Consider the following 25,505-nt stretch of genomic DNA (forward strand, 5'->3'; position numbering starts at 1 on the left):
CTCCAAACACGCTCCTTCCGGTTGTCATCTACATAGGTTTCCCCAGTTCTGCAAGCTGTACATTCTCGTTTACATGCCCCACCCTCCCTCCCTCCTTGTTCTCAATTTTTTAACTTCTTCATTTCTATTTAGTACACGGGGATCTGCCAGGCCCGGGAGCCGCCGCCAGTCCCCTTCGAGGCCTTCCCCAAACCGCAGCTCAGTTCATGGCCAAGCATCACCTTTACCTACTAAAACGCTGTCAAACCTAAAATGAGGACGTGGGCCCAGCGAGTGAAATTCTTTTAAACCGACCACAGCGTGTAAAACTCGCCCCCCCTCACACTTTCTGAGGGTCCTGAAGCAGAAGCAGAAGCTACTGGTGGCGTTCTACACAATAACCATTGAGAGTGTACTCACATACTGCATCATAGCCTTGCAGGAAGTTCAGCTAGCCAAAAAAAATAAAAAATTAGCTGCCCCCTCCCCCACCTGGAGGAGATCGCCACCTCTTGCTGCCTTAGATGGGTCAAAGTCACCCTCACAAAGATTAAAGACAACACTGGAGTATGGTCCAGCACTGCTGCTGCGTTCATTGTGTGCTCCAGTGCAGGGATCCATTCTGCTTTAGTACAAGTGAAGAGAGCTGAAGTGAAACAAAGTGTTAAAAACAACGACTGCAGCCGCTGTCTGTGCTTTTCATGCAAGTTTTTTGCTTCTCTGTCTCTCCTCTTTTTGACAAGCTCAAACATCTTGTTTTGTTTATTATTCCCTTCTCTTCTTAGCAAAGACAGATCAATAGATCAGCTGTTATGGTTATCGTTTCACTTTACATAGCAGCTAAGAATTTAGTGATTCGATTCCTGATCAATTCTCTTATTGATTCTCGTTGTGTCCTAACTAGCTGCAGTCTGAGAGCTACCAGCATCACTAAGCAGCATATCAAAGACATTACATTTGTGCAAATTAACTGCATGTTTATACATGTTGGAGGGATTTCCTCTCTTCGTTGTGATCAGTGTTGGGTCATTACTCAAAAAAAGTAATCTATTACACATATTACAGAGAACACTTTTATTAAAAGTAATACAGTACGTTACTTAATTACTGTGTTTGGCCTGTTTGCATCCATCTTTGCATTGCTGCAATCTAGCGGCTGCAGGAAGGATAATGTTTCTGGATCTGGATGGTGCCAGCTGAAGCTCTGATGCAAATCCTCATGAAGTAGTGGCAGTGACGCCCGTCTTTTTTATGCTGTGTTTTTAAAGAGGGGTGCATATCCAAGTGTGTGCATGATAGATCAGGGAGAGCAGAAAAGCATAACGTGTATATACACACCAGTCTACTGCAAGCCACTAAATCTCATCCTATTTGAACCAGAATGATACAAATAAGCATGTTATTTAAACTGGTAGCTTTGCAAAATGTAACATTTATTGTAACATCGTCTGCTGTCCTTGTTTTTTTTCTGTTCCCCTGGCCTGAAATCCTTTTGTGTTACTCTCTTCTGCAGAAGTAACACAAAAGGAAATGTCATAATAAACAATCTGAACTGTTGCAGATACCCATGTGATCTGTCAAAGAGGCTTTTCCTTTTCTTCTGATGCCTGACACAATCAACAGGTTCCAGTCTGTCTGACTGTTTTTCCTCTGGTGCATTTTGAGAAGAAGCATCTTCATCCACACAAGTTTAACATTACACAAATCTGCTCGTCCTTATGTACTGTGAGCCCATTAATAGTATCAGGCCCCCACTATCACTGGGACCCTTTTGCCTTCATGTCCTCCCATCCACTGCATCAAGTAGAGGAAAATCACTTAGTTGAATGCCTTCATATAGAAAAACATTACCGGTTTCCTTCCTCTGAGTGAAAACTACACTTATGCAAAACGTTTCTGAAAAGATATTTTCCTGCTAGAGACACCAAACAGAATGAAATAAATACATGAAGATGGTTTACAGATGGCTCCTTGTAGTGGCAGCCTGCTGTAGCAGTTCTTTGTAACGTTCTTTAGTGTCTTTAATGTTTCTGTTGCTTTTTTTTCCTTTTCTTTTTCATCTTCATCAGCCAGACCAGCCTGCACATCCACGTAAATGAGAAGAGAGCTAGAGAGGCTCAGACAGGGGAAAGCAGCAGGACCCGACAACGGCCTGTGCTAGCCAGCTGTGTGGAGTACTCCTACGCCTATACAACCTGAGCCTGCACCTCCAGAGAGAGAACACAGGCCTGGTCCCAGTGCTACGAAGAATCATCCAGTGGCACCAAACTGACTACAGCCCTGGAAGACTGACCTCTCATATTATGAAGGTTATGGTGAGTAAGTCACAAGACCCTCTGCAGTTTGCTCTGTACGTTTTATCAGTCTGTTGTGAGCAACAGACTGATAAAACACACTACCGTGTGTGTGTGTGTTTGCGTGTGTGTGTGTGTGTGTTTGCGTGTGTGTGTGTGTGTGTGTGTGTGTGTGTTTGCGTGTGTGTGTGTGTGTGTGTTTGCGTGTGTGTGTGTGTGTGTGTGTGTGTGTGTGTTTGCGTGTGTGTGTGTGTGTGTGTGTGTGTGTGTGTGTTTGCGTGTGTGTGTGTGTGTGTGTGTTTGCGTGTGTGTGTGTGTGTGTGCGTGTGTGTGTGTGTGTGTGTGTGTGTGTGTTTGCGTGTGTGTGTGTGTGTGTGTGTTTGTTCGTTTGCGTGAGTGTGTGTGTGTGTGTGTGTGTGTGTGTGTGTGTGTGTGTGTGTAGCAGCTGAAGCAGGGTTCGTGGCTTGCAGAGTCCTGTGTGTATCCAGAGCTGTAAGCTCAGCACCATCAGCGACTGCAGCAGTAATAACTGCATTTAACATTCATGCTGCTCTGCTCAGGTTTGCATTTGATAACTTCAGTGCACAGTCGGCTTGTAATTGAAAAGCTGATGAAAGAGCCGTTGGACATTAGCCAGGAAGCACGGTAACGTCTACTGTGAGTCAGATACTAAGGAAAGGTTAAGATCAAGCAGGAAGCTGCAGGAGCTGCATCTGAGACGTGAGAGCATCAAAGAGTGAAGTATGTACTATCTCCTTCTCTCCCAGATGATTCCCAGGTTTAATAACCTTGCAAAATTGTCACCTTTTAACTTCCTGACTGAGGTCTGACAGGGATGATCATCTATGATGTTGTTATATACTGTATCAGTGAACATAGCTTTAATCCATCAAGCAGATTAGTCTTAAAGCTACACCAGTCTGTAATTCAAAGACAGAAAAAATGACCGTGTAAACTATAAATAAATAATCCATCCATTCGCTTCCGCTTATCCTTTTCAGGGTCGCGGGGGGCGCTGGAGCCTATCCCAGCTGTCATAGGGCGAGAGGCAGGGTACACCCTGGACAGGTCGCCAGTCTGTCGCAGGGCCAACACACAGAGACTGACAACCATTCACACTCAGATTCACTCGCACATTCACACCTAGTGGCAATTTGGATTATCCAATTAACCTATCCCCACAAGCTGCATGTCTTTGGACGGTGGGAGGAAGCTGGAGTACCCGGAGGGAACCCACACAAACACGGGGAGAACATGCAAACTCCACACAGAAAGACCTGATGGTGGAATTGAACTCAGGACCTTCTTGCTGTGCGGCAACAGTGCTAACCACCGTGCTGCCCTAAATAAATAATAATAAATACAATTTTATTTATATAGCACTTTTCTACACAGAATCACAAAGTGCTGCACATAAGATAACAAATAACTATTTATATTTATGTTATTCACAGGGTGAGCTTGTTTTTCTTTTGTTTTTACCAACCGACAGACAGAGTTAGTGTCAGTAGCTGAGCTGAGCCAAAGAGCTACGCTAACATAACGACATAAGCTGATAAGAGTTCATCACACTGATGCTTGTGATGCGGGTAGAGAGGAACTGCAGCAGCTGCTATATTTGAGTCTGTTGACTGCACAGTGATTTCTCACTTCAGCTTCTTTATTACGGTTTAGCTTTTGCTTATTTCAGACGTCCCTGCAGACGTGGCTGAAACAGTCAAAAGTAGCAACGATAAGATAAAAAAATCGGCACTATAAACATTAAAGTGGGGTCCACGCACAACACTGAGCGTTTGTCCTTGGTGAGAGTGTTATAACATTTCTAACCTTCATGATGTTCATTGTTTTGTTTGCTTTCTTTCTTATAATTAATAAAACCATTGAAATTTGAAAATAAATAAAATACCCAGGCTGAGAAAAGGTGGTCCGATGCTCATTCATTCTATGATGAGACGTAATAAACATGAAAGAATCACAAGTCTGGAAAATAATGACTCAAATGCTGCATTTTATGATTTGGGGAACCGCTCCTTTCAGATTTTGTATTATAATTTGCACTAAAGATCGAGCTGTAGGCGGTGTTGCTACATGGAAGCTGAAAACACCCAAAACTTGTTACATCTCGTTCTGTGAATATGAATGAGACTGATCAGTGAGCATTAGCGTATATTCTAATAATCCTTGATTATCTTGAAAGTCCCGTAAGCTAGAGTGACTTTCTAAAGGCTCTTATTCTCCAAACTCAAAGCGGCAGAGAAACAAACCGCACTGATGCGTTTCATCAGTTCATCTTTCATCCTGCGCTGCGTGACTCCAGCGTACAGCTACAGCAGCACAGCAGCAGCCAGCCGTCCACAGCGTCACAGCACAATCAGTGTCAGTGAGGCGTGTTGCGGCCAGGTCAGGTGTGCACTCACCAGCAGCGTGGGCAGGCCGGCCACCGCGGCGTACAGCAGCACGGGTGGGACGGCGCTGCTGTCCTCCGGCCCCAGGTACGGTTTGGTGTACGTGGTGTCGTAGCAGAAGAAGCCCTGCACGTGCACGGTGAAGGTGTCGGTGTATTCGAAGTAGTAGGCCAACATGACGGTCCCGGCCATGATCACCAGCTGGAAATACAGCATGATGCACACGGAGAGCGTGAGACATTTAATCAGAACACGGTCTATTCAGCCCCCTCCTCCTCCGCAGCGGCGTCCACTTCCGCTGAGCGGCTCATGACGGCTCGGCTGTGCGCCAGAAGCCTCCGTGACTGCGTTCAGCGCGTCCTCCACCCTCCGCTGCTGCCGCCGCACACTGACTGCGAGACTGGAGGGGAGGTGTGGGGGCGAGCGACGCGTGTGAGGGTGTGTCTGCGCGTAAGAGCGGAGAAGGCTTGGCTAAAGGCTTGACGTGATCCACGTGTGTGTGTGTGTGTGTGTGTGTGTGTGTGTGTGTGTGTGTGTGTGTAAAGCACATGTGTGCGTAAACCCGGACGTGTGTTTAGCAGAGAAAGGATCAGCTGGAGAGAACGGAGAGACGGAATTATGCGCAGGGAGGGGCCATGGACGTCATGAGACTGCTCAGGGAAATGAGGAGATAAATAGAAGTGAATGAGAAGAAGGTGCATGATGCAGAGTCTCCATCTGGAGGGATGCAGATGTTCTCTGTGGCACATATGGCGGCTCACTTCCTGTCGGCGCTGCTGAAAGAAAGATTCAGAACTTTAGTGAAAGAGTGCAAATCACAGCTTTATGAGTCACAGGAGGAGCATCTTCACAGGAGTCTGCTGCAGCAACATGCAACAGCACCGGCGTATCACTGTTTGTATCTGTTTAGAATTATGAATAAAAAATGACATATAACACATGAAAGCTTTTTTTTTTTTTACAAAACTTTTCAGCTAAACTTTAAAATTCAACAAAAGGAGAAATTTAAAAATCAAGTAAAAACAAGCATTTCACTAAGTCTTCATGGAGAAAACGGAGACTCATGAGCAACACCGTTCAGTAAGGGGGAGTCATGTAATTGTTATGATTATGTAGTGGCTTTAAAAAAATAACTGTAATCAGCCAAGATTGTTATTTTTCTCAGACGCTCCTGAACAAAGAGCTCATCTGCACTTTGAACAAACTGAACATCTGTCGTCTTTAAAAAGCTGATGCAGAGCAGGAGACAAACAAACACTCGTGGATCATATAAGACTCACCATCGAGTGTTATATGTGATTTATAAAGTGTTAAAGCACTCTTGTCTGTGTGTGCTTTTGTTAATAGTAACTTTATTCTTTATTGTTAATCAAGCATATAATCAAATGTAATTTGAGTAGTAAAAATGTTTGAGGTGTGGACATGATCACTGACCTTTATATTCATCAGATCAGAACTGTGTAACCAACCTGTCAGTAGTTTGAAATGTTGTAATGTTAAACACGATTCACATGTGATTTTGCTGATCGTTAACTATACTTAGTGCCAATCAGAACATACTCAGGTAGATATAATTGTGTTTAAGTTGAGTGTGACAAAGTAGGTGAGAAGACCATTTGTCCATATTCTTAGTTAACATTCTTGTTTTGATTTAACCATATTTCATATATAGTCTGCAATAGGCAAACATCTACTGTTTATGTTTTGCACTTTTACAGATTATATAACATCTTAGTTTAAATCAATTCCTACAAGTTTGTTAAGTTAACATGTTCTTTATTTCAACTGTTAATTTGTATTGTTTAAACTTACCTTACCGACCTGTCTTCCAGAAACAAAAGGAGGAAATGTAGTTTTACTTCCTGCTTTATAGCTTCTGGGTTCATCTGAGGTCACAGGAAGAGACCAAGTGCAGACGGGGAAGAACTCTTATAATTTAATAAAGTTGATTTTAGAGGATTTATGAAGAAATAGATTTATTGTTGTAATATGTATTGATTACACCGTAATTTAATTTAATTTACGACCTTAATTTCCGTTGATTTAAGTTCAGTTATGATTATTTGAACTGAGTTAATTATAGAGTTGAGTTTCTCACAAAATGGTGAATAAATCACTGGCTACACTGGACAGCATCAGTCTCCTGCACTTCTTTGACCGCTTAAGTCGAGTCCTACCACATTGAGCAATGCAAACATGTAATAATGATTCTAAAGACAGGCCTAACTGAAACAGCCTTGAGAGTTACGATGATGTGAGGCGATGTGAGAATTTGCTAAAGACAAATCCAACTGAAGTAAAATAGCATAAAATTAAAAGCTGAACTTAAATACCTTAAATTAGCTGAACGTTGGGTGATGGAGAGGATAATGTGCTGTGGGTAGATATCAGTGTCTTTATGTAAGATCAGAGCATGAACTGGACATTTCTGGAGACGTTCTGTGTCGTTCGCTTCGTCTTCTGGGAACGAGCAGTTCACAAGATCTCGACGTCCACCATTGGAAACTCCAGCAGAGACATGAAGAAGGATCAAACTCAAGTTTTGGAGTTTTGGCTTTTTCTGCTCATTTTGCTGGGTTGAATGATTCATTGAGAAGGACCAAAGTACTAAATTGTGCTCTACAAGGGCCTGATATCCACTTACGAGGACGTTATCCTGCCACTGCTCTATCAACATTTACAGCAAATGTCCTCATATGTGGATCTCGTTTTTCTCAGAAACAAAAATCAGGTAATGTTTTGTTTTTACATTCATCAGGTCCCAGTCAGCCCAAAGATTGAAGAGAAATTAGAAAAGCTGCCATGAAAGAGTTCAGGTCTCAGGAGGACAAAACAAAGAGACAAGAGTAAGGGAACAGGAACAACACCAAAGGGAACTAATGAGATCCTCTATAACTAGACACAAATCTTAAAACAGGAAATTATACAGTGTTTAGAAAAGGAAACAAAACTTAATGAGACACTAAACTGCATCATTTTCAATAAAAAACTGGAATAAATGGGGCGTGCTAAAACGTTTGACAGTGTAAATAAAATCACACTGTAGCCATGCAGTCTGTCCTCTGCTGTCTGTCTGTAGTTTGAGTGTTATGTCTCTTAATGTGCATATTTATTGTATTGATTGTCAATGTTTTTCTTCTGCATGTGTTTTTGTATGTGTGGCGTCATAATAATGTAATAATAATAATAATATGCAGGTTTTTACCTTTATTGTTTCACAAACGCTTAAAAAGGGAATGTCCACAGTTTAAAACAATTTATCAGGAGCAAAAGCCAAACTTATCTCTGTGTTCCACGCTGATATAATCCAACAGGAACGCAGCAACACAATACCTTGGGAATACAATCCTTCACAAATATAATGGGAATCACAATGGAAAGAACCTGATTCAATGGTTTATAAGGACGTGAATCACCGGCAGGATCTGTGGAGTGTTTTGATGATGAGACACGACTCCAGGTGTGTCCAGCTGTTATATCCCGTGGCTACTTTGATGAGTGAAACGTCTGAATACATTTTGGTCTATAAATTGATTCCTTGACTTCTTTTTAAACTCCAATTGCTAATCTGCACTATGCTAATCTAGTGCAAAGATTATGTTCAGTCAGGAATCCATCAGCATCCTTGAGCTGTAATGCAGGCTTTCTCATGTCCTGTCCTTCGCCTACACCTTGCCTTATCTCAGACTCTGTATCTGCCTTAGCTTCAGTATCTGCCTTATCTCAGACTCTGCACTCTCCTGCCCTGAAGTGGCCCCTGAGCTGTACTGCAGGCTCAGTCTCTGCTTTCCTTCATGCCTTTGCTCTCCGGAGCCCTCCCTAAGTCTTCTAACTCATCATGATGCCTGTTTATTCATGTCTGACCGTGCGCCTCTGCGACGCTAACATCTGTTCTTTAACAGGAAGGAACTTCCTGCAACAGCAAGATTGCTTTTTTTCTTCTGCTGTAATTTCTATCACTGCTTGGATTCTGCTGTGAGGGGCCATCACATCAGTTGAATTTTGTATATCAACAAATCCTCACTTTCTTCACTCATCTGTCTGCTTTCCCACGTGTTTGGCTGTCAGACTGTTCTTTTGCATCACTTCCACTTTCCAATGCTGTGAAATTCAATGATGACATCATTGTCCACCTTCCTTTCAACACTTCACACCAGAGAGAGCAGCTAAACAAGACCACGCAGTGAAAGGCCGATACGTTCGATTGTTGCTGTTTTACACCCAGTTATGAGGAGTGATGACATCCTTTGTGGAGTTCAGGAAGCAGAAGAGATGTGGGCATAGTCCTTTCTGGCTCTATACTTTTTATTTGATGCTTTAATGGTCAGTATACTTTCCTAGTAAGCATAAGTATATAAATGTTAAGTATACTTCCAACATTTATAAGTACAGTGGTCCCTGTTTATTGCGGGGGTTACGTTCTAAAAACAGGTGAAATCAACGAAGTAGCCAACTTTATTTTTTACAATTATTATAGATGTTTTACGGCTGTGAAACCCCTCACTACACACTTTATACACTTTTCTCAGACAGGCATGGACATTTTCACACTTTTCTCTCTTGTTTAAACTCTCAAGTTCAAACCTTTGTAGAAAAATAAGTTCAGTATTATAGAAAGCAAAGATCAAACCCTGTTTTCAGGTCCAGAACATGGGAATAGAGCAGCTGCAGAGGATTCAGCATTAATAAATCAGTGGTACAGGAGTAGAGGAAGCAAGAAGAATGAGTTGAGTAAAGTTTGACTTATCTGACTGTTACACAAGATTAACTGACAACGGTCTACAGCCAATCAGGATGCAGAACACAATGCACTGTAAGAAAAAAATCATGCAAAATTGCAAACAAAACAAATCCGCGAAACAGTGAGGCTGCGAAAAGTGAACGGCGTTATAGCGAGGGACCACTGTATATATAAATGTTAGCAGTATTCACTTTCTAACATTTATTCTGTACAGTTCAGACAGCAGATGTTTCACGTCTTACGCGCCTGTGTTTATTACTATCTGCCTTCTGCAGAAACTTAAAGCAGGAATTTAAAAATAATATTATATTATATTATATTATATTATATTATATTATATTATATTATATTATATTATGATTAATATAATTATAATTAGACTATAATTATATAATTTTAATTATTATTAGATTATAATTATAATAATTATAATAATTAAATAAGTCCATGACCAGTACAAGTAACTCTTCTTCCACAGCAAAAAATAAAATAAAATAAAAACAAATAGAAATGTCTGATCAAAGCTACTAAATCTGTTCAAAGTTAATCACAGGGTTCTGTTTTACTGAAAGGAGTCCCAACACACCGATAAAAGCAAACGAGTAAGCTCTACACAAATTCACAAAGACTATCAGTTGCCGACTTGCTGAGACGTGTGATCTGATCCTGTTGCCACCAGATGGTGACAGAACACTTCTGTAACACCAAAGATAACACCTGGCACAAAAGGAGCTCTGTAGCTACAACAGTATCAACAAAAGCTGCAGATCATGAAAGTGGTTACTTCCAATCTGAGTGAAATGCAAAGATCATCTTTGGATTGTGTTAGAAAGGTACAAAATCTCAGCACTGAATAGCCATAACATAACAACCAAGCCAGACATACTGATTCACAACTCTCCAGTAAGTTGACTCAGGTATCGTTGTAATATATATATAGATATATAGATATATAGATATATACACTGGTGAGATTGTGAACAACACACACTTAAACTAGTCAGAGTAGTCTCATTGTTTTAATAGGACAACACTTAAAACAAAGTTTTCTGATGCAACTGAAAGTATCCATCAATCCCATCTACTCGTACCTTCATGAAACACGTCTTACCTCCCCTGTCAGAGAGGTGATCCACTTCCTTCGCTCTTTTCTACTTGGTGGTTTTGAAGGCATGTCGACTTCTCTTCTTACCAGGGCAACTAAAGAGAGACAAAAAAGATCAGAGAAGAAATGATCCAAATTTCTTTCATTACAAAGCTTCAGAAACATTGCAACATATTGCATCTACAGTTCTAAAGCCTGGAGCAGCTGTACTCCATGGAGAAACCTGACCACTGTGAGAAAGTATCTGGGAACTAGATAAAAGCATTTCAGAGTGAAATTTGCAATATGATTGGTGAAAGCCCAAAACTTTGCCATCAAGACAACAAGAATGTTTCCAAAACTACAGCAATTAGTTTCAGTTCCATTAAATGCAGTAAAGTGAGATAAACCTGTGCTCACCTTTTTGAAATGTTACTGTTTCAAAGGTTACAAGACGGACAGGCACACATGCAGAGAGCCTGCAGATTTTGATTTTACTCAAATACAAATACAAATACTTTCCCCCCTCAACAAATACAAATACCGGCTGCTCTGCACATCTCTGTCACTAATATATACGATGATGAGTCAGCCACAGTTTCCAGTCATGATTATATCTCAGTATGATGTTGTGCAGATACAGAAATTCTTTTATTGCTGTCATATAACCTGCATCATTATAACTGCATTGATAACATTCTTTACAGCATTATTCCATCTAATAATATTTCTCACAGTATTGATGTTGCATTAAAGTTGTTTATTGAAGATGTTCATTTGAGGATCCTTATGTTAACTTTTATTACAGGTACGGCCAGAAGTATTTCACACACATTGCATATTTGTGCTCATTCAGAGTTGTTGCATTAGCTTTGTGAAGTGTGAGTCTTCACAATTTATTGTGTCAAGGACTAAAGCATAGAAGGATAATTGCAGACATGCTTACAATACACATATGATCCAGGAACAGGCCTGAGCAGAGGCCCAAATGTATTCAGCTTCTTGTTGCAACCTGTGGCGTTTTGTTCTACTTGGTAACAGATGACCGGAGTCAACAACCAGCCCTCAGAGACCCTGAAGGCTTGAAGTTATTGCCTTGTTTGGAAGGTGTTATAGAAAAGAGAAGTTCTATGTCTGTTTATAGCATCTAAGATGCACCGTTTACTGTAACTAACGCCTTTAACCTATTTTTACGCGTTGGAGGGGCGGATACCTCACTGCTTTAAAAGTGTTCACAACATGTGTTTTTGTCAGAAGACAAATGCTGATGTTTTCTCTCCTGTGTGTTAATAAACTCGTCGTTTGACGGCACTCTTCTGGGCCTCCGTGGTTTGTGTCACTGCTCTACATCGAGTGATCTGTTAAGTCTGATGTTATCAAGGCTTTCTGTCACCTCGGTGGAGACCAGCGGCAGCAGACGCGGAGACTCGTACCTTGGCCAGCTCCAAGAGTTCGCGCAGTCTCTCTGGAGCCTCTGTGGTTAACCGTCGGAGCGCAGCGCTGTCCGGTGTCTGCAGCTGACACAACGCCCAGGCCCCCCGGCTCCGCCAGCCACCTTATCCCGTCACACTTCCTGGGATTTTCCTTTTAGTAACGGGACCCACAGTGCTGCACGATCGCAGATTCTGTTGGTGAGACGCATGCGCAGCTTACTTCGCCCGTCGGGGAGAAGAATGTTGCCTTCACGTAGTGTCAGAAAAAAAAAGAAAAGAGAGAGAGATGCCAAGAAAAGAAAAGAAAGCTCATTATATTATAGCAAAAACAAACAAGTAAATAAACAAAAACATTGTTTTAATGCAACAATCGTCCTTTTGCGTTTCTACCATTTAAATGAAAAATAATACGAAGGTGGATGGTGGTTACCACTTAACTATATTGTACATTTTTAATCAATGGAAGTTTTTTCCCACATCTAATTCATAAAACATGAATAATGCTGAATGCTGAGGAGCCATAGTCATAAAAGCTGCACTGATAATGTCAATTATTTTAATTTTTTCATGAAAACCTATTCATTCACAGCTTTGATGATAATAAAGTTTTATTGTGACCAGTAAAGACTCTGCATAAAAGACTATATATCTACATGCAATCTATGTTTATTGGCTTCCAAACTCCTTTTTATTTCATTTTCCTCTCCAGAACATGTTGTTTATTACAAACTCAAACAGTTTTGGTTTCACTTAAAAAAAAGTCAAAAGTTTGGTGTTTCCTCCGGACATGAAGGCAGCATTACCTTTGCTGTAACTTGTATCTGTTCCAACAACAGTAACAGGAGTTCTGGTGACACCGTCTCACACAGTGTGCGTGTGGTGTCAGCTTACCACGCCAGCAGTCATGTAACGCTGGGAAGAAGCTGAAGCATCAAAGCTGAGTCTCATTCTGTAGCTCTGTGAGGGGGGGGGCGGAGGGGGGGGGGGGGGGGGGGTTAGAAATGACTGAAAAACATGCTGTGAAGTTGAAGATTTATTAGGCTGTGTTTTGAGTTTTGTAACTTGTAACTTATATATCACATATGCAGGACACCTTAAACTAGTTTTTTAATTAAGCAGCAAAGCAGAACAAAGTCGGGCTGCATCAACACACGAGGACTAAACCCCGATTCAACCAGACCCAGAACTGATCCAGAATTAAAACAGGACTACAACAGTTCAAAATCAGGACTACTGAGGATTTAACCAAAACAGAACCAGAATCAGAACGAGATGATAGCAGCACTAAAATCATCATAGACCTGCACGACACTGACAACACCTCTTTATTGAGGCTGTATCTTCGAGGCTTGAGTTTTGTGAACCTATCAGTGACATTTTCAGGGTCAATATTATTCAAGTATTCCTTTTCCATAGATAATGTGATGAGATGCTAGTTTATACCATATTAGTTTTTAATTCTACCAAAGTCCACTATTTAGATTCAGAAACGTTTATATAACTATTTAGCCTTGTTGTGCAAACAAGCTGCAAAACTTAATAAATATAGAATTTGAAAAGTAACAAACCTAAAAACAAACACTAGGCACTAGAAACATGTTCTGATGAGTTTTGGCGAACAACCATGTGACTAACATGTGTGTCTCACCTGCTCTTGTTCATCTCTGTTGCTCTCTCTCTCTCTCTCTGTGCTGACAATCAAGCCAAACACCAACATCATCAAATATTCAGTTGAAACCAGATATTTACAAACTCTTCAGATAAAAACACTTTTTTAATTGTAACATCAAATCAGACTAAATGTTTATTTTTTAGATTGATAAATATAAAAACACATTTGTTAACTGAGTAAAGAGAGAAACTGTCTGTATTTCTTAATTGTAAATGGCACCAAATTGTATTCAAACTGAGCCACACTTATGGAGCTCCACAATTCTTTTCCTGCTGTTTTGTTGACATGTCTTGATGTTCCCATGTCACAGAAACAGCCTCTGTGTTTTGCCTTATATGCATCCACAGCTGTGCCACCAATTTACTCACATGGAGAGTCCATGTGAGTAAATTGGTGGCACAGCTAACCAATCAGAAGCTTCTTCAGCTCAGAATGGAATCATCTGGAGTTTTCTTATTAATTAACCATAAACTTAGTGTATATGTACTCCTAAATTTGATGAAAGTGATAAAAATAGACAGCTCCCTCTTTTTATTCTGACATTTAACTAATTCAAAAGATATTTATATATTCATTTATCTAAAACATAAACGTTTACTCTAAATTGATGTTTAACAGTAAAAAAAAAAAAGTTTTTATGTTTTCTCCCTAAAGTGTAAATATCTAGTTTCAACTGTGAATATACTGCTGTGTGTTGAAATTCCTCTTGTTTTGCATAGAAATATACTGAACAACATACAAAGCATAATATATAAAATAACATCTACCAGAGTTTTTTCTTTGAAAGAAGCTCCTCATGTCCATTGTTACGGGCCGATCGTGGCTCAAGAGTTGGGAGTTCGCCTTGTAATCGGAAGGTTGCTGGTTCGAGCCCCGGCTTGGACAGTCTCGGTCGTTGTGTCCTTGGACACTTCACCCGTTGCCTACTGGTGGTGGTCAGAGGGCCCGGTGGCGCCAGTGTCCGGCAGCCTCGCCTCTGTCAGTGCACCCCAGGGTGGCTGTGGTTACAATGTAGCTGCCATGTGTGTGTGAATTTGTGGATGACTGGATGTGTGAAGCGCTTTGGGGTCCATTGTTGTGTTCATCAGTACATAACTGAAACTGATTTAGAGATCTTTGTTTAGCCGTGGAGGGAAACAACTGAAAATATGAAATAAACACACATGTAAGCTAAGACTCTCTAAAGAAACAGCTTTGTTGTTGTTCGGCTTTTCATTTCGTCATTTGTCGATGCACTCGAAGAACAAGTAACGTAATATGGGTCAAATGATCAGTTTGATATCAATCTTTCGTGATACATCGTCATATTTACATTATTTGTACAGTACGAATGATTTGCTTTGGTACCTGGTCAAGAACACTCCCTCTGCGCCCCCCCCCCCCCCCCCACCCCCCACACACACACACACACATAAAACACAAGGATTGTACATTCACATAAAACTGTTGTCGGAACCATACTGAATTTCACCAGAGAAACACACACATAGCATAGTATGCAAACAGCTACCAAACAGCCATCATAATTCCTCATACAATGAGAACAGGACGAATCAACAACTGACAATGACTAATTAATATTAAAATCTGTAACATGATGTATTGTTTGGAGTTTAGTCTGTTACTGTTGCTATTTTTACCATTTCTTCTTGGAGCAACTGTAACCCACATAATTTCCTGAGCGATTAATAAAGTATTCTGATTCTGATTGGTTCAGGATGACCTGCCATTATCCAATCACACATCTGCTTACCTGCATCTTTTGTTTCTCCTCCTCTTCTTTTCTCTTTTTTCTAAACTGAAGACATGATGGCTTTGAACTTTTCTTGTCCATCTTCCATTGGTTTTCATTTTGCACTCCAGTATGAACACAAATTCCCCAACTCGAGGATCACCACAACATGATCTAATAGACCTACACCTTAGTTCACAGATTCACTTTGTCTAAGGTTTATTTCTGGGATTTCGCACAACCCAGGATTCAAATCATGAATCAATAATGGGCTCAGATTTACATCATTATGAATGAAATGTGCTCTATTTGGAAGCAGCCCCCCGCTCCCCTTTCGACACCTTGTGTGTGAGACTTTAAATCATCAAACTGTAAATTATAAATTTTAAATTGTTATTGATCCCTTTACCCCGAGTCCTAACGTTTATATTTATTATCTTACTCTTCTTATTGTTTATTTACTTGCACTGCTGTAACTGGAGCCTCGTCGTCTCGTCTCTCTATATACTGGACTGTATGTAGCGGAGATGACAATAAAGTTTACTCTGACTTCAGCAGCGAGCAGGTGCACCGGTAAACTCATTTTTAACTGTAGGACGTGCGGCGGCCCCGCAGCACACTTTCAAAGTAGAGCAAGGCTGAAGGCTACTAATAAACGAGGTATGTTCAACATAAAACCTGAGTTCTCTGTGTCTCGAAGATGTCTCTCTTTTACCCTGGCCACATCACCATACTAGCTGGTGCAACTAATCTGGTCTGGACAATAATAACAGTTTTAGATGGAAAGCATCTTAAAATTGCCTCTTTTTTTCGCTGAACATCTCCTTTGAAAGTAGCATCATGTGAGTCACACTTGTTAAGGTAATACATGCTAAATGAGCCGTAGCTTTCAATGCATCACCGGATGAAGCCTTGCAGTTACAGTAGCTCACGTTGCCAAGGGAACTAATAAAGCATACAGTGATCGGAATGATTTTGTATTGATGCAGGTTGTCATTGCTCATACGGAACTACTTAAACTCCAAGTAGACAATCGCTCCATTCCTCATTACCATAGATAATATCTAAGTAATGAAACAATCATTATCAAATTCTGATTTGTCATAGATAAAGTGATTTTATAGGTAGGCTATCATGTAAAAATCTGCTACATAAAATTTATAACTGAGTGTAAAAATACTAATTTCATTTTCATGTGGTTTAGAGGTCTGCTATGGATACTTTTAACAGAGCGTAAAGTTGAAGAAGATGTGATCAAGAAACTTGAAGATGAGAATGTAAGCCACTGCGGCTGTTGCTGTGTGCGTGCGTGTGTGTCTGTGTGTTTGTTTTTGAATGGAGAGCCGCAATCCACGATTTACTATGCACATTCTAAAAAAATGTATTGAATTTCATATTTTTGTTTAATCAATGACATTAATTAATGACACGATATGTTTAAAAAATAACTTTTGTTCATCTTATGTTGGACAAATGTGTAACACAATACCAAAAGTATCTGTTATCAAAAGTAGATAGCAAAAAACAACTCAAAAATATGCAGTTGTATGTTTTTATTGTTTTTTTTAAATATTGACAATTTTATTAATTTGTTATTTATATTTTTCAGATTGATGAAACTGTCATTCCCTTAATGACAGACAGTGACCTGGCAAAGTACATCCCCAAAGTTGGCGATAGAGTCTCCACCGTGGCCTTCTGCAGACAAGCAACACTGTCACGGACGTCACCATCCAGGAAAGAATCTATACTCTCAAGGCTACGACAAAGACTGACAGGAGCTGAGGGAATGCCTCCTAAAAAGAAATTGTCTCAGTGGGCAGAAAATACAAATGCAAAACGAACAGTGAGACGAATTGAGGTTGGCTGGATAGATTTTGATGAGGAGAAGGGTGGGTTCAAACAGGTGAAGTCTGTAAGTGGTGGTGGAACAAGGCATTTATCTGTAGATAAAAATGAAACAGTGTCAAATATCAAACTTATGGCTGAAAATCTGTTTTTCTCCAATGGCATCTCAAAAAACCCCAAAAGTCTTTCACACTATTCAACTCATATTGAGAGCTCACAGATGCATGTGGATGCTTCCAGTACAGTTGATGAGTTGTATAAGCAAAGTAAGGTCAAAATTCTGCGACTTTATCTGTGTACCAGAAAGAAAACACAACAGCAGCCCCAAGACGTAGAGCCGATCATGCAATAACCCAGCCCTCTGTGGTAGATCTCACTGACAATGAACCTAATCAGGCTGCTGATGATCTGTTGGTGGAAAACATAAATTCAGAACCATCAAACCACTTTGTAATTAATGATGGAGCTTCCATAAGTGGATATTTGGAACTGAATGACACATTACCATGGGATGGTCTGCCAAATGTAGGTGAAAGTGAAGATTCTGATGCAGTTGTTATTATTAGTGGGGATAACAGGGTGGATATTAGTGTGGTTGAACTAAACCCTGAAACACTGTTTACAGAAAAAGAGTCTGATCCACCTCATCACACATTGTCTCTCTCACCGGAGCTGACAGGAGAGGCCAATATTCCTGACCAAGCACCCCCTGAACCACGATCTTGTCCCGTAATACTGACGGTTAGAAGAGGTCATTGTCTTACTGATTTGATCAGAGCCTTTAAGGACTCAAACATTATTTCATCTGAGGTCAATATCAAAATGTTGTTACCAAATGGAGAGCTTGAACAGGGGGAAGGAAGTGGTGTTTTGCGGGACTGCCTGACAGAATTTTGGATGGATTTCTATGACAGCTGCACATTGGGAGTTGAGGTGAAAGTCCCATTCATCCGGCATGACTTTCAGTGTGAAGAATGGCAGGCTATAGCTAGAGTGTTTTTTGTAGGGTGGAAACAAGCTGGTTACTTCCCAGTGAAGCTTGCAATACCCTTTCTGGAGGAGATATTGTACGGCTCGACAACGAGTAATTTAAAAGATTCCTTTCTTTTGTACGTCTCACAAGAAGAGCGATCTGTTCACCTGAAGGCTTTGGATGACTTCAATTCAGTGGATACAGATGAATTGCTGGAAGTACTTGATGCACATGAGTGCAAGCAGGTTCCTACCAAGGACACACTGCTCCCTGTTTTGGCACAGATAGGACACAAAGTACTTATTCAGGCCCCAATGTTTGTAATCAAGTGCTGGCGTCCCGTTGTGGGTTCTGTAGCTGGTTTACTCCCACCAGAAGGACTGCATCATTTCATTGCAGAAAAAAAACCAACTGTAAAAACAGTGAAGGAGCTTCTAATGTTTCCAGAGGAGATGACAGCTGCCCAGTCAAGTTTCTCGTTACCTGAAAAGGTACATTGGAGAAATTGATTTCAATTATCTTCAGCTTTTCCTGCGGTTCTGTACAGGATCCAATCTGTTGGATAAAGCCATACTAATTGAGTTCATAGAAACTACAGATTTCCTCCGCAGACCACAATCCCACACATGTGGATGTGTACTAAAGCTGCCCCTTGGTTATCACAGCTATCCAGACTTTCGCAGTGAATTTAACAGCATTCTCGCAAGCTCTATGTGGGTGATGGATGTGGTGTAGGCAGTGTTGGGGAGTAACGGAATACATGTGCCGCCGTTACGTATTTAAAATACAAAATATGAGTAACTGTATTCCGTTACAGTTACCGTTTAAAAAGGTGGTATTTAGAATACAGTTACTTTGTTGAAATAAATGGATTACACGGCGGTACTTCCCTGTTTCATATTGTGGCGGGTCAGGACTGTTTGGGTTTTGTTTGACAGCTACGTTCTGTTGTTCCAGGTGGCAGCGTTACAGTTGCCATGGTTACAGGGTGACGCTTTCTCTCTGCGTGTTTCCTGGGTGAGAGAGGCCTTTTTGTTGTTGTGCTAAGCTAACAGGCAGAATGCTACAGGTATAGCTCTAAAGAATGTAGCATCATGGGCAGTGTAGTCCGTGCTGCAGGGAGAATGGACTGCCATACCCGTTATGTGTCTGTGAGCGAGGGAGGGAGAAAAAGGAAAAGTACGAGCTGTCATCGAGCAGAAACGGGAGCTGGAAGCATGTAAATATAATAATAACCACTGCAGCCAAGAAGAGAGCCTGACGAGCCCAGCTGTAAGTAAGCTATTAAGACTCGACTGTACACCGTGTTCGTGTTTTCCTCTGAAACAATAAGTTCTGTTGGAGCAGCCTTTCAACGCCTCTCTCTGTCTCAAACTTGACCCAGACAACAAAGTAAAGCTATTTTTCGGCTACGAGCCGACACAGAACCCACCGTATTAGCCAGAGGTCCCTTTACTACGGTTTGGAGCCGCGGACCTTCAGTAACAGTAATAAATCACAGCAATAGTACATTCATGTAGTTGTAAACAGCATGATAATATATTAAGTAATCCAAAGTATTCAGAATACGTTACTCTCATTGAGTAATGTAACGGAATACGTTACAGAATACATTTTGGGGCATGTAATCTGTAATCTGTAATGGAATACATTTTAAAAGTAACCTTCCCAACACTGGGTGTAGGTCAGTGTTTTCCAACCTTGGTCCTCAAGGCACTCTGCCCTACATGTTTTAGGTTTTCCACCTTAACAGTTCATAGAAACACGGGCGTAGTTAACAGTAACATGAAGGAATGAATGTGAATGTTCAATAGACTGGGTGATGAAGTTCTCAGTGTAGCCCGTTGTGCCTTTTTCATGTGCAGCCTTTTTTTTCATCTGGTCTGTAAGTGCTTTCTTAGTTTCTCCCCCCAATTAAAATAGTCAGCTAAAGGGAATGTTCAGGTTTTTTGAAGTGGAGTTACCTGTAGTAGACAGCACTTAGCACTCTGACTTTGCAGAAGCAGCAGTGAGTGTTGGGGACAGAATAAGGCAACAAATTGCTTGGGGAATGAGACCACAAAACAACACCAGTTGAAAATACATATACATATTTAAATAATATTTTCAGTGCTTCACCTGGTAGGAATCCGTACACTAAACATAGAAGTGCATCTGTTCCTGCTGCACACATTGTTACTGTGTTTCTGGTTAGTGCCAAAATAAATTACTAATTTTAACATTCTAATACTTTTTTACTACAGAAAGAGTAACAAATATTTCCAATATAGCATACAGTAACAGTTCTACAAACTGGAAGATTGCTGAGTGCTGTCTACTGTATATACAAACATAAGTACAACACCATTACAAATACCATATTCCAACTGATTAACCATGTTCTATATTAAAGTATTTCAGATGTTTGCAGAAATCTTAATAGAAACAAGAATGTGAACCTTTATGTTCCTAATGGGTTTAGAAGAAAAGTTGTCAGTTACAGAGATTGGTTACATTGTAAAGAGGTTTGTATAACATTTTAGAAATAACTGTTATGTTATCCTGTTATTATATGCAAAATACAACCTGTTTTTGAGTATGGTGTATTTTGAAAGACACCAGTAAACCATTCTCATTTGTACAAAACATTGTCCTCTCTGTTACATTCTATACATCTTTAAACATGAACATGTCTAATGACACCGCTGAAAGTTATTTAACTACTCATTCTATAAGGTCATACACGTGCTGTGATTTTTAAGAAAAGAAGCCGTTCTTTATCAAACGTGGGATTGCTTTAATCTATTCCACAATAACAAAATTATAGGCTCAAGAAACATTTGGAGCATTGGTGACACAACTATGATTCTACACTTTAGCCTACTTGGTCGTCTTGTCAAATTGATCACAACATTAGATATATTGCCAGTCTATGTGGTCGTTATCCAAGGTGCTCTTGTTTTTGTTAGAAATGAACACATTTTTGCTACCAAATACTATTATGAACAACTTTTGATGCTTTAACAGTGTGATAAGTTTAACTCAATCCCAAAAGTATTGGTTTAATACTCCACGCTCTGTAGCTACCAAGAGCAAGCAACACTTCATGATGAGTAAATTTACTGACATGGATAAAATGAAAATTATGTACAGTCAGTCTTTTCTGATAATTTTGATACAAAGACAAGATAACTACACACTGGAGAAAAATAATTACTTAATAATAAGTACATTAAGCTGTAGGAATACATACTGAAGTACAAAATGTACTAAATTTGTATGTTTGTGTCCATTTAAGTAGCCTCAAATAACTGTGAACGAACTGTATCCCTGAGATGAAAATATAAATCAAGGGCCTGGGACATGGTAGATGGGAATTCCAAGCTTGATTCCTCCATTATTATTGTGCACAAATCAAACACTTGCACATCACATGGGACTGAACTAACAAAAGTGCAGCTATTTTTACACAAGGTCAAATCTTCTGTCAGTGGAGCGAGACAGTCTTCTGCACCCCAAAGGTGAGGGGCCATGACATCAGGTATCCCACAGGGCACGTTGTTATTCTTTGAGGGCCTTATACGGTGAGCATTCCAAACACTCCGGATGTCACTCAATACCTCCTGATGAAGAAACAAGAATTAGGTCAGAGCTGTAATACAAGGCATTTTTTAAAAATGTCATTATGGCCTAAAATAAGTGTGGTGCATCCTTAAATGAATTGAAAAGCAGCAATGTTTGGATGCAGTTTAATGAAAACCAAAGTCAGAACCAGGGAGTGATGGCAAAAAAAAAGAAAAGAAAGAACCACACCAGGCAAACCACTGAGTTGTGGGATCTGGGCTTTATACTAATACTAATACTAATCTTGGTGCGGATGCGCAAAACTTTTCAACTTTATGCGCATAATACAGGTGACAAAATCAATATTTTTCAATCCCATGAGGGGATCCAATATCATCTCAGACCTGAATGTACCGATAGAGCGCTGAAGAGTTACTGAAGCCTCTGACTGCTTTTGACAGACTGGCAGTGACACATCGGTAGCTGCAGCATAACTGCTGATGCAGAATCAGAAAAAAAACATTTAAGTCGTGCTGATTTCTGATCAGTTCAATTGGCAAAGTGTTCCCTGATTTCAAAACTTTGGCTGGGTTGATGCTTCAGCCTCCATTACGCACATACAGAGCGCAGTTGACCTACTTCCACAACGTTAGGAATACATTGCATTTAGTGACCTCCTGACCCAGTATGAACCTTCCAGATCCCTCAGGTCATCTGGATCCGGTCTTTTATCAGTTCCCAGAGTCAGAACCAGACACGGAGAAGCTGCATTCAGCTTTTATGCTCCTTATATCTGGAACAAACTCCCAGAAAGCCTCAGATCAGCTGAAACACTCAGTTTATTTAAATCCAGGTTGAAGACTCACCTGTTCTCAGCTTTTGAATAAAGCACCAAATCTACACTTAAGCTTAAATTTCAAAACTTACATTTTAACTACTGATTTTATCTACTGTTCTGATTTTATCTGTTTTGATTTTATATACTGTTTTGTTTGTTTGTTTGTTTGTTTGTTTGTTTGTTTGCTTGTTTGTTTGCTTGTTTTAATCAATTTTAAATCATGCTTTTTATTTGTTTTTGTTTCTAATGTCTCTGTAAAGCACTTTGAATCACCTTGTTGTTGAATTGTGCTATACAAATAAACTTGCCTTGCCTTACCGTTCGGTAAAGGTAACGTCGTTTTAACGATGTAAACGATAATTTTGTTACCCTTACTGCTAAAACAGCGTAATTTAATGTAATTAATTACCACCACTGGTTATCATAATATGGGCCATTTACCTGAATGATTGGCATGAAGCAGAACTGGGACAGAGCTTTGTCAATGAAATCCCCAAAGAAGAATCCTTCGTCCTTCAGTTCTCCTAGAAGCGTGATCCATGGCTCGACTCCTTCTTTTCTCATCACTCCCCACCAGCTCTCAATTCTCTGGTTTGCGGTACTTGCTCCTGTGACGTAGCTTCTGTCTCCTGCTCTATCATCCCCGTCATTTCTCCGTAAATAACGCTGGAGGTCTCTGACCAACACCTTCTCAGTGCCCATGTCAGTTCGTACAAGCCTGGGGAAACCCCCACGACTCTCCACTGCTTCCACAAAGTAACCTCCGATAACCTTTGGGTCACTGTTAGTGTGTGCGGCCCGCAGCCAAAGGATGTTGCGATGCATCCATTAATACATATCCCATATGGCTTTAGTTTGTCATAAGAGTCTATGTGCCACACAAAGTTAGGCCCCTGAGCAAAATATTGCTGGCGAACCTGGGAACCTACTGGTTCCAGTAAAGAGATGAGGATCCTGATGTCTTCTTTCCTGATCGCAATGCCGTGTTGTTTGCACTTTGTAAACATCCACCGATAACGTGTAGAATTTAGAAAAAACATCGGTGCAAATTATAAGTCTGTATCATGATGTCTGATGTTTTCGTGTTTATTGGTTTGTTTTTATTTTGTTTTATTTTGCGAGTTGGTTATTAGACGCTGCTCCAGCCACCAGAGAATCCCCCGCCCTCTCCTCCCTGTACCGCCAGCAGCAGGCGCACCTCGCAAACGGAGGGCGCCCTTACTCCCAGGAAATGGGCGATAGAAAACCGATCGGTGCCTGTGACATTCCCGATATGCGCTGGCTGATGTCGGGGCAGCATGACTACGAGCAATTTTTGTTTGTTTTTTTTTTTTGCCGATTTTGCCCGCGATGCAAGATCTGAAAACTGCTGTTCACAAACGCTGTCCATCTAATCTGACTGAGCTGGAGCTGTTTCAAAGAAGAATGGGCAAAGATTTCAGTCTCTAGATGTGCAAAGCTGGTAGAGACAGACCCTAAAAGACTGGCAGCTGGAACTGCAGCAAAAGCTGGTTCTACAAAGTATTGACTCAGGGGCTGAATAATTACACACACCCCACTTTGCAGTTATTTATTTGTAAAAAATGTTTGGAGTCATGTATGATTTTCGTTCAACTTCTCACGTGTTCACCACTTTGTGTTGGTCTTTCATGTGGAAGTCCAATAAAACTGATTCATGTTTGTGGCTGTAATGTGACAAAATGTGGGAAAGTTCATGGGGGCCGAATACTTTTGCAGCCCACTATGTTTTGAGCTGTGACTTAAATAAGGGAAGAGAATCTAGGGGGACACTGATTCAGGGTCTCTTTGAAGTGTTCCACCCCTGACACAACAAATCCTTAAACATGTTTTTATGGTTTGGTGTAGTTTTTTCTGTCCTCATCTCTTTTTATTTAAATGTTATTTTTTCTCTGTACTTTATGTTTATTTTATGGGTAAAAGTCCTGTCAGCCTTCTGCTGAGATCTGTTCTGTTCTAATAAACCCAAATTTCAGGAACACCTTTGGAGCTGTTCAGTTTTATTCATATTCATATATCACCACTTAGCTGTCAACAAATGTTGTCTGGAGGCTGTTGTAAGGTAAAGACCCTCCAGTGTTAGTCTAGCACACATGCTCACTCTGATTTCATTTGGGAATAAAAGGTGAGTTTAAAAACTGACTACATATACTGTGTCATCAGCTCAACAACCACAAGGCAGTGATCCTACCTTAAAGCTACTCTGGATGTTATTATATCTATAGTATATTATTTTTATTATATTGGTAAATGTTCGGATTGTCGGATATCCTGTTTGAAGAAAATACGTCGGAGCCACTTAAATGAATGTATATCAACATATTCACATAAAGAAACATTTATTTCAAGGAACATAAAAACGCTCAAATTTTAAAGATGAGTTATTTTGTCCATGTGTTCGCTGTTTACTCGTTTTATGACGAGGTGGATGATGTCGTTATAGTTTAGTATCCCAGATATCAAATACTGATTGAAACAATGTTAAATCAGTATTTGGCAATTCTGTTGAATCAACACTGAAATCTGATATCTGCAACTCAAGAACTATATAAGGATATTTAACATTAATTGTACAAATGTTGCTGTTTACAAAGCTTAATTTAAGAAGTTTACATTTAAGAATTTGTGAGCAAATGGTGCATTGGGTTGTAATTGTGTTTAAGGATATAAAGACGTACATTTAATGAGTTACAGTAAAAAGAAGTCCCTCTAAATGTTAATATAAACGGAAAATATCCGTCAATAGTACAAAAATATAACGTGAATTTAACCGATATCCGGAGCCGATATCGGGCTTAATTTAATTTTGGGGGACGTACGTTGGAAATGGCAGTTTTGGCATTATTTAGGAACAGCTTTCAGATACATAAAGTTGCCTCTGATATCGCTGCTGATGTGACGTTAAATACGAGGAAAGCAAAGAGGGAAACCTTCACGATGTGTTT

At 40.2% G+C, this 25,505-nt stretch overlaps 1 protein-coding gene and 1 pseudogene across 1 annotated transcript in view; one reads left to right on the plus strand and one right to left on the minus strand.

Annotated features, from left to right (window-relative positions):
- The window catches only part of plppr5b (phospholipid phosphatase related 5b), a 104,390-nt gene extending 92,269 nt beyond the window's left edge, over window positions 1-12,121 (minus strand). Inside the window, exons 1-3 of the mRNA XM_087845808.1 lie at window positions 11,937-12,121; window positions 10,531-10,619; window positions 4,691-4,879 (exon numbers count right to left, since the gene is read on the minus strand). Coding sequence (XP_087701934.1) covers window positions 4,691-4,879; window positions 10,531-10,593 — 252 coding nt within the window. The 5' untranslated portion in view covers window positions 10,594-10,619; window positions 11,937-12,121. The remainder of the gene's footprint in view (window positions 1-4,690; window positions 4,880-10,530; window positions 10,620-11,936) is intronic.
- A 4,852-nt stretch (window positions 12,122-16,973) lies between these two features.
- On the plus strand, window positions 16,974-18,896 carry LOC148101098 (uncharacterized; annotated as a pseudogene).
- The last annotated feature ends 6,609 nt before the right edge of the window (window positions 18,897-25,505 follow it).

Source organism: Neolamprologus brichardi, chromosome 9, assembly GCF_056152115.1.
Source record: "Neolamprologus brichardi isolate AB-2024 chromosome 9, ASM5615211v1, whole genome shotgun sequence".
Classification (NCBI taxonomy): domain Eukaryota; kingdom Metazoa; phylum Chordata; class Actinopteri; order Cichliformes; family Cichlidae; genus Neolamprologus; species Neolamprologus brichardi.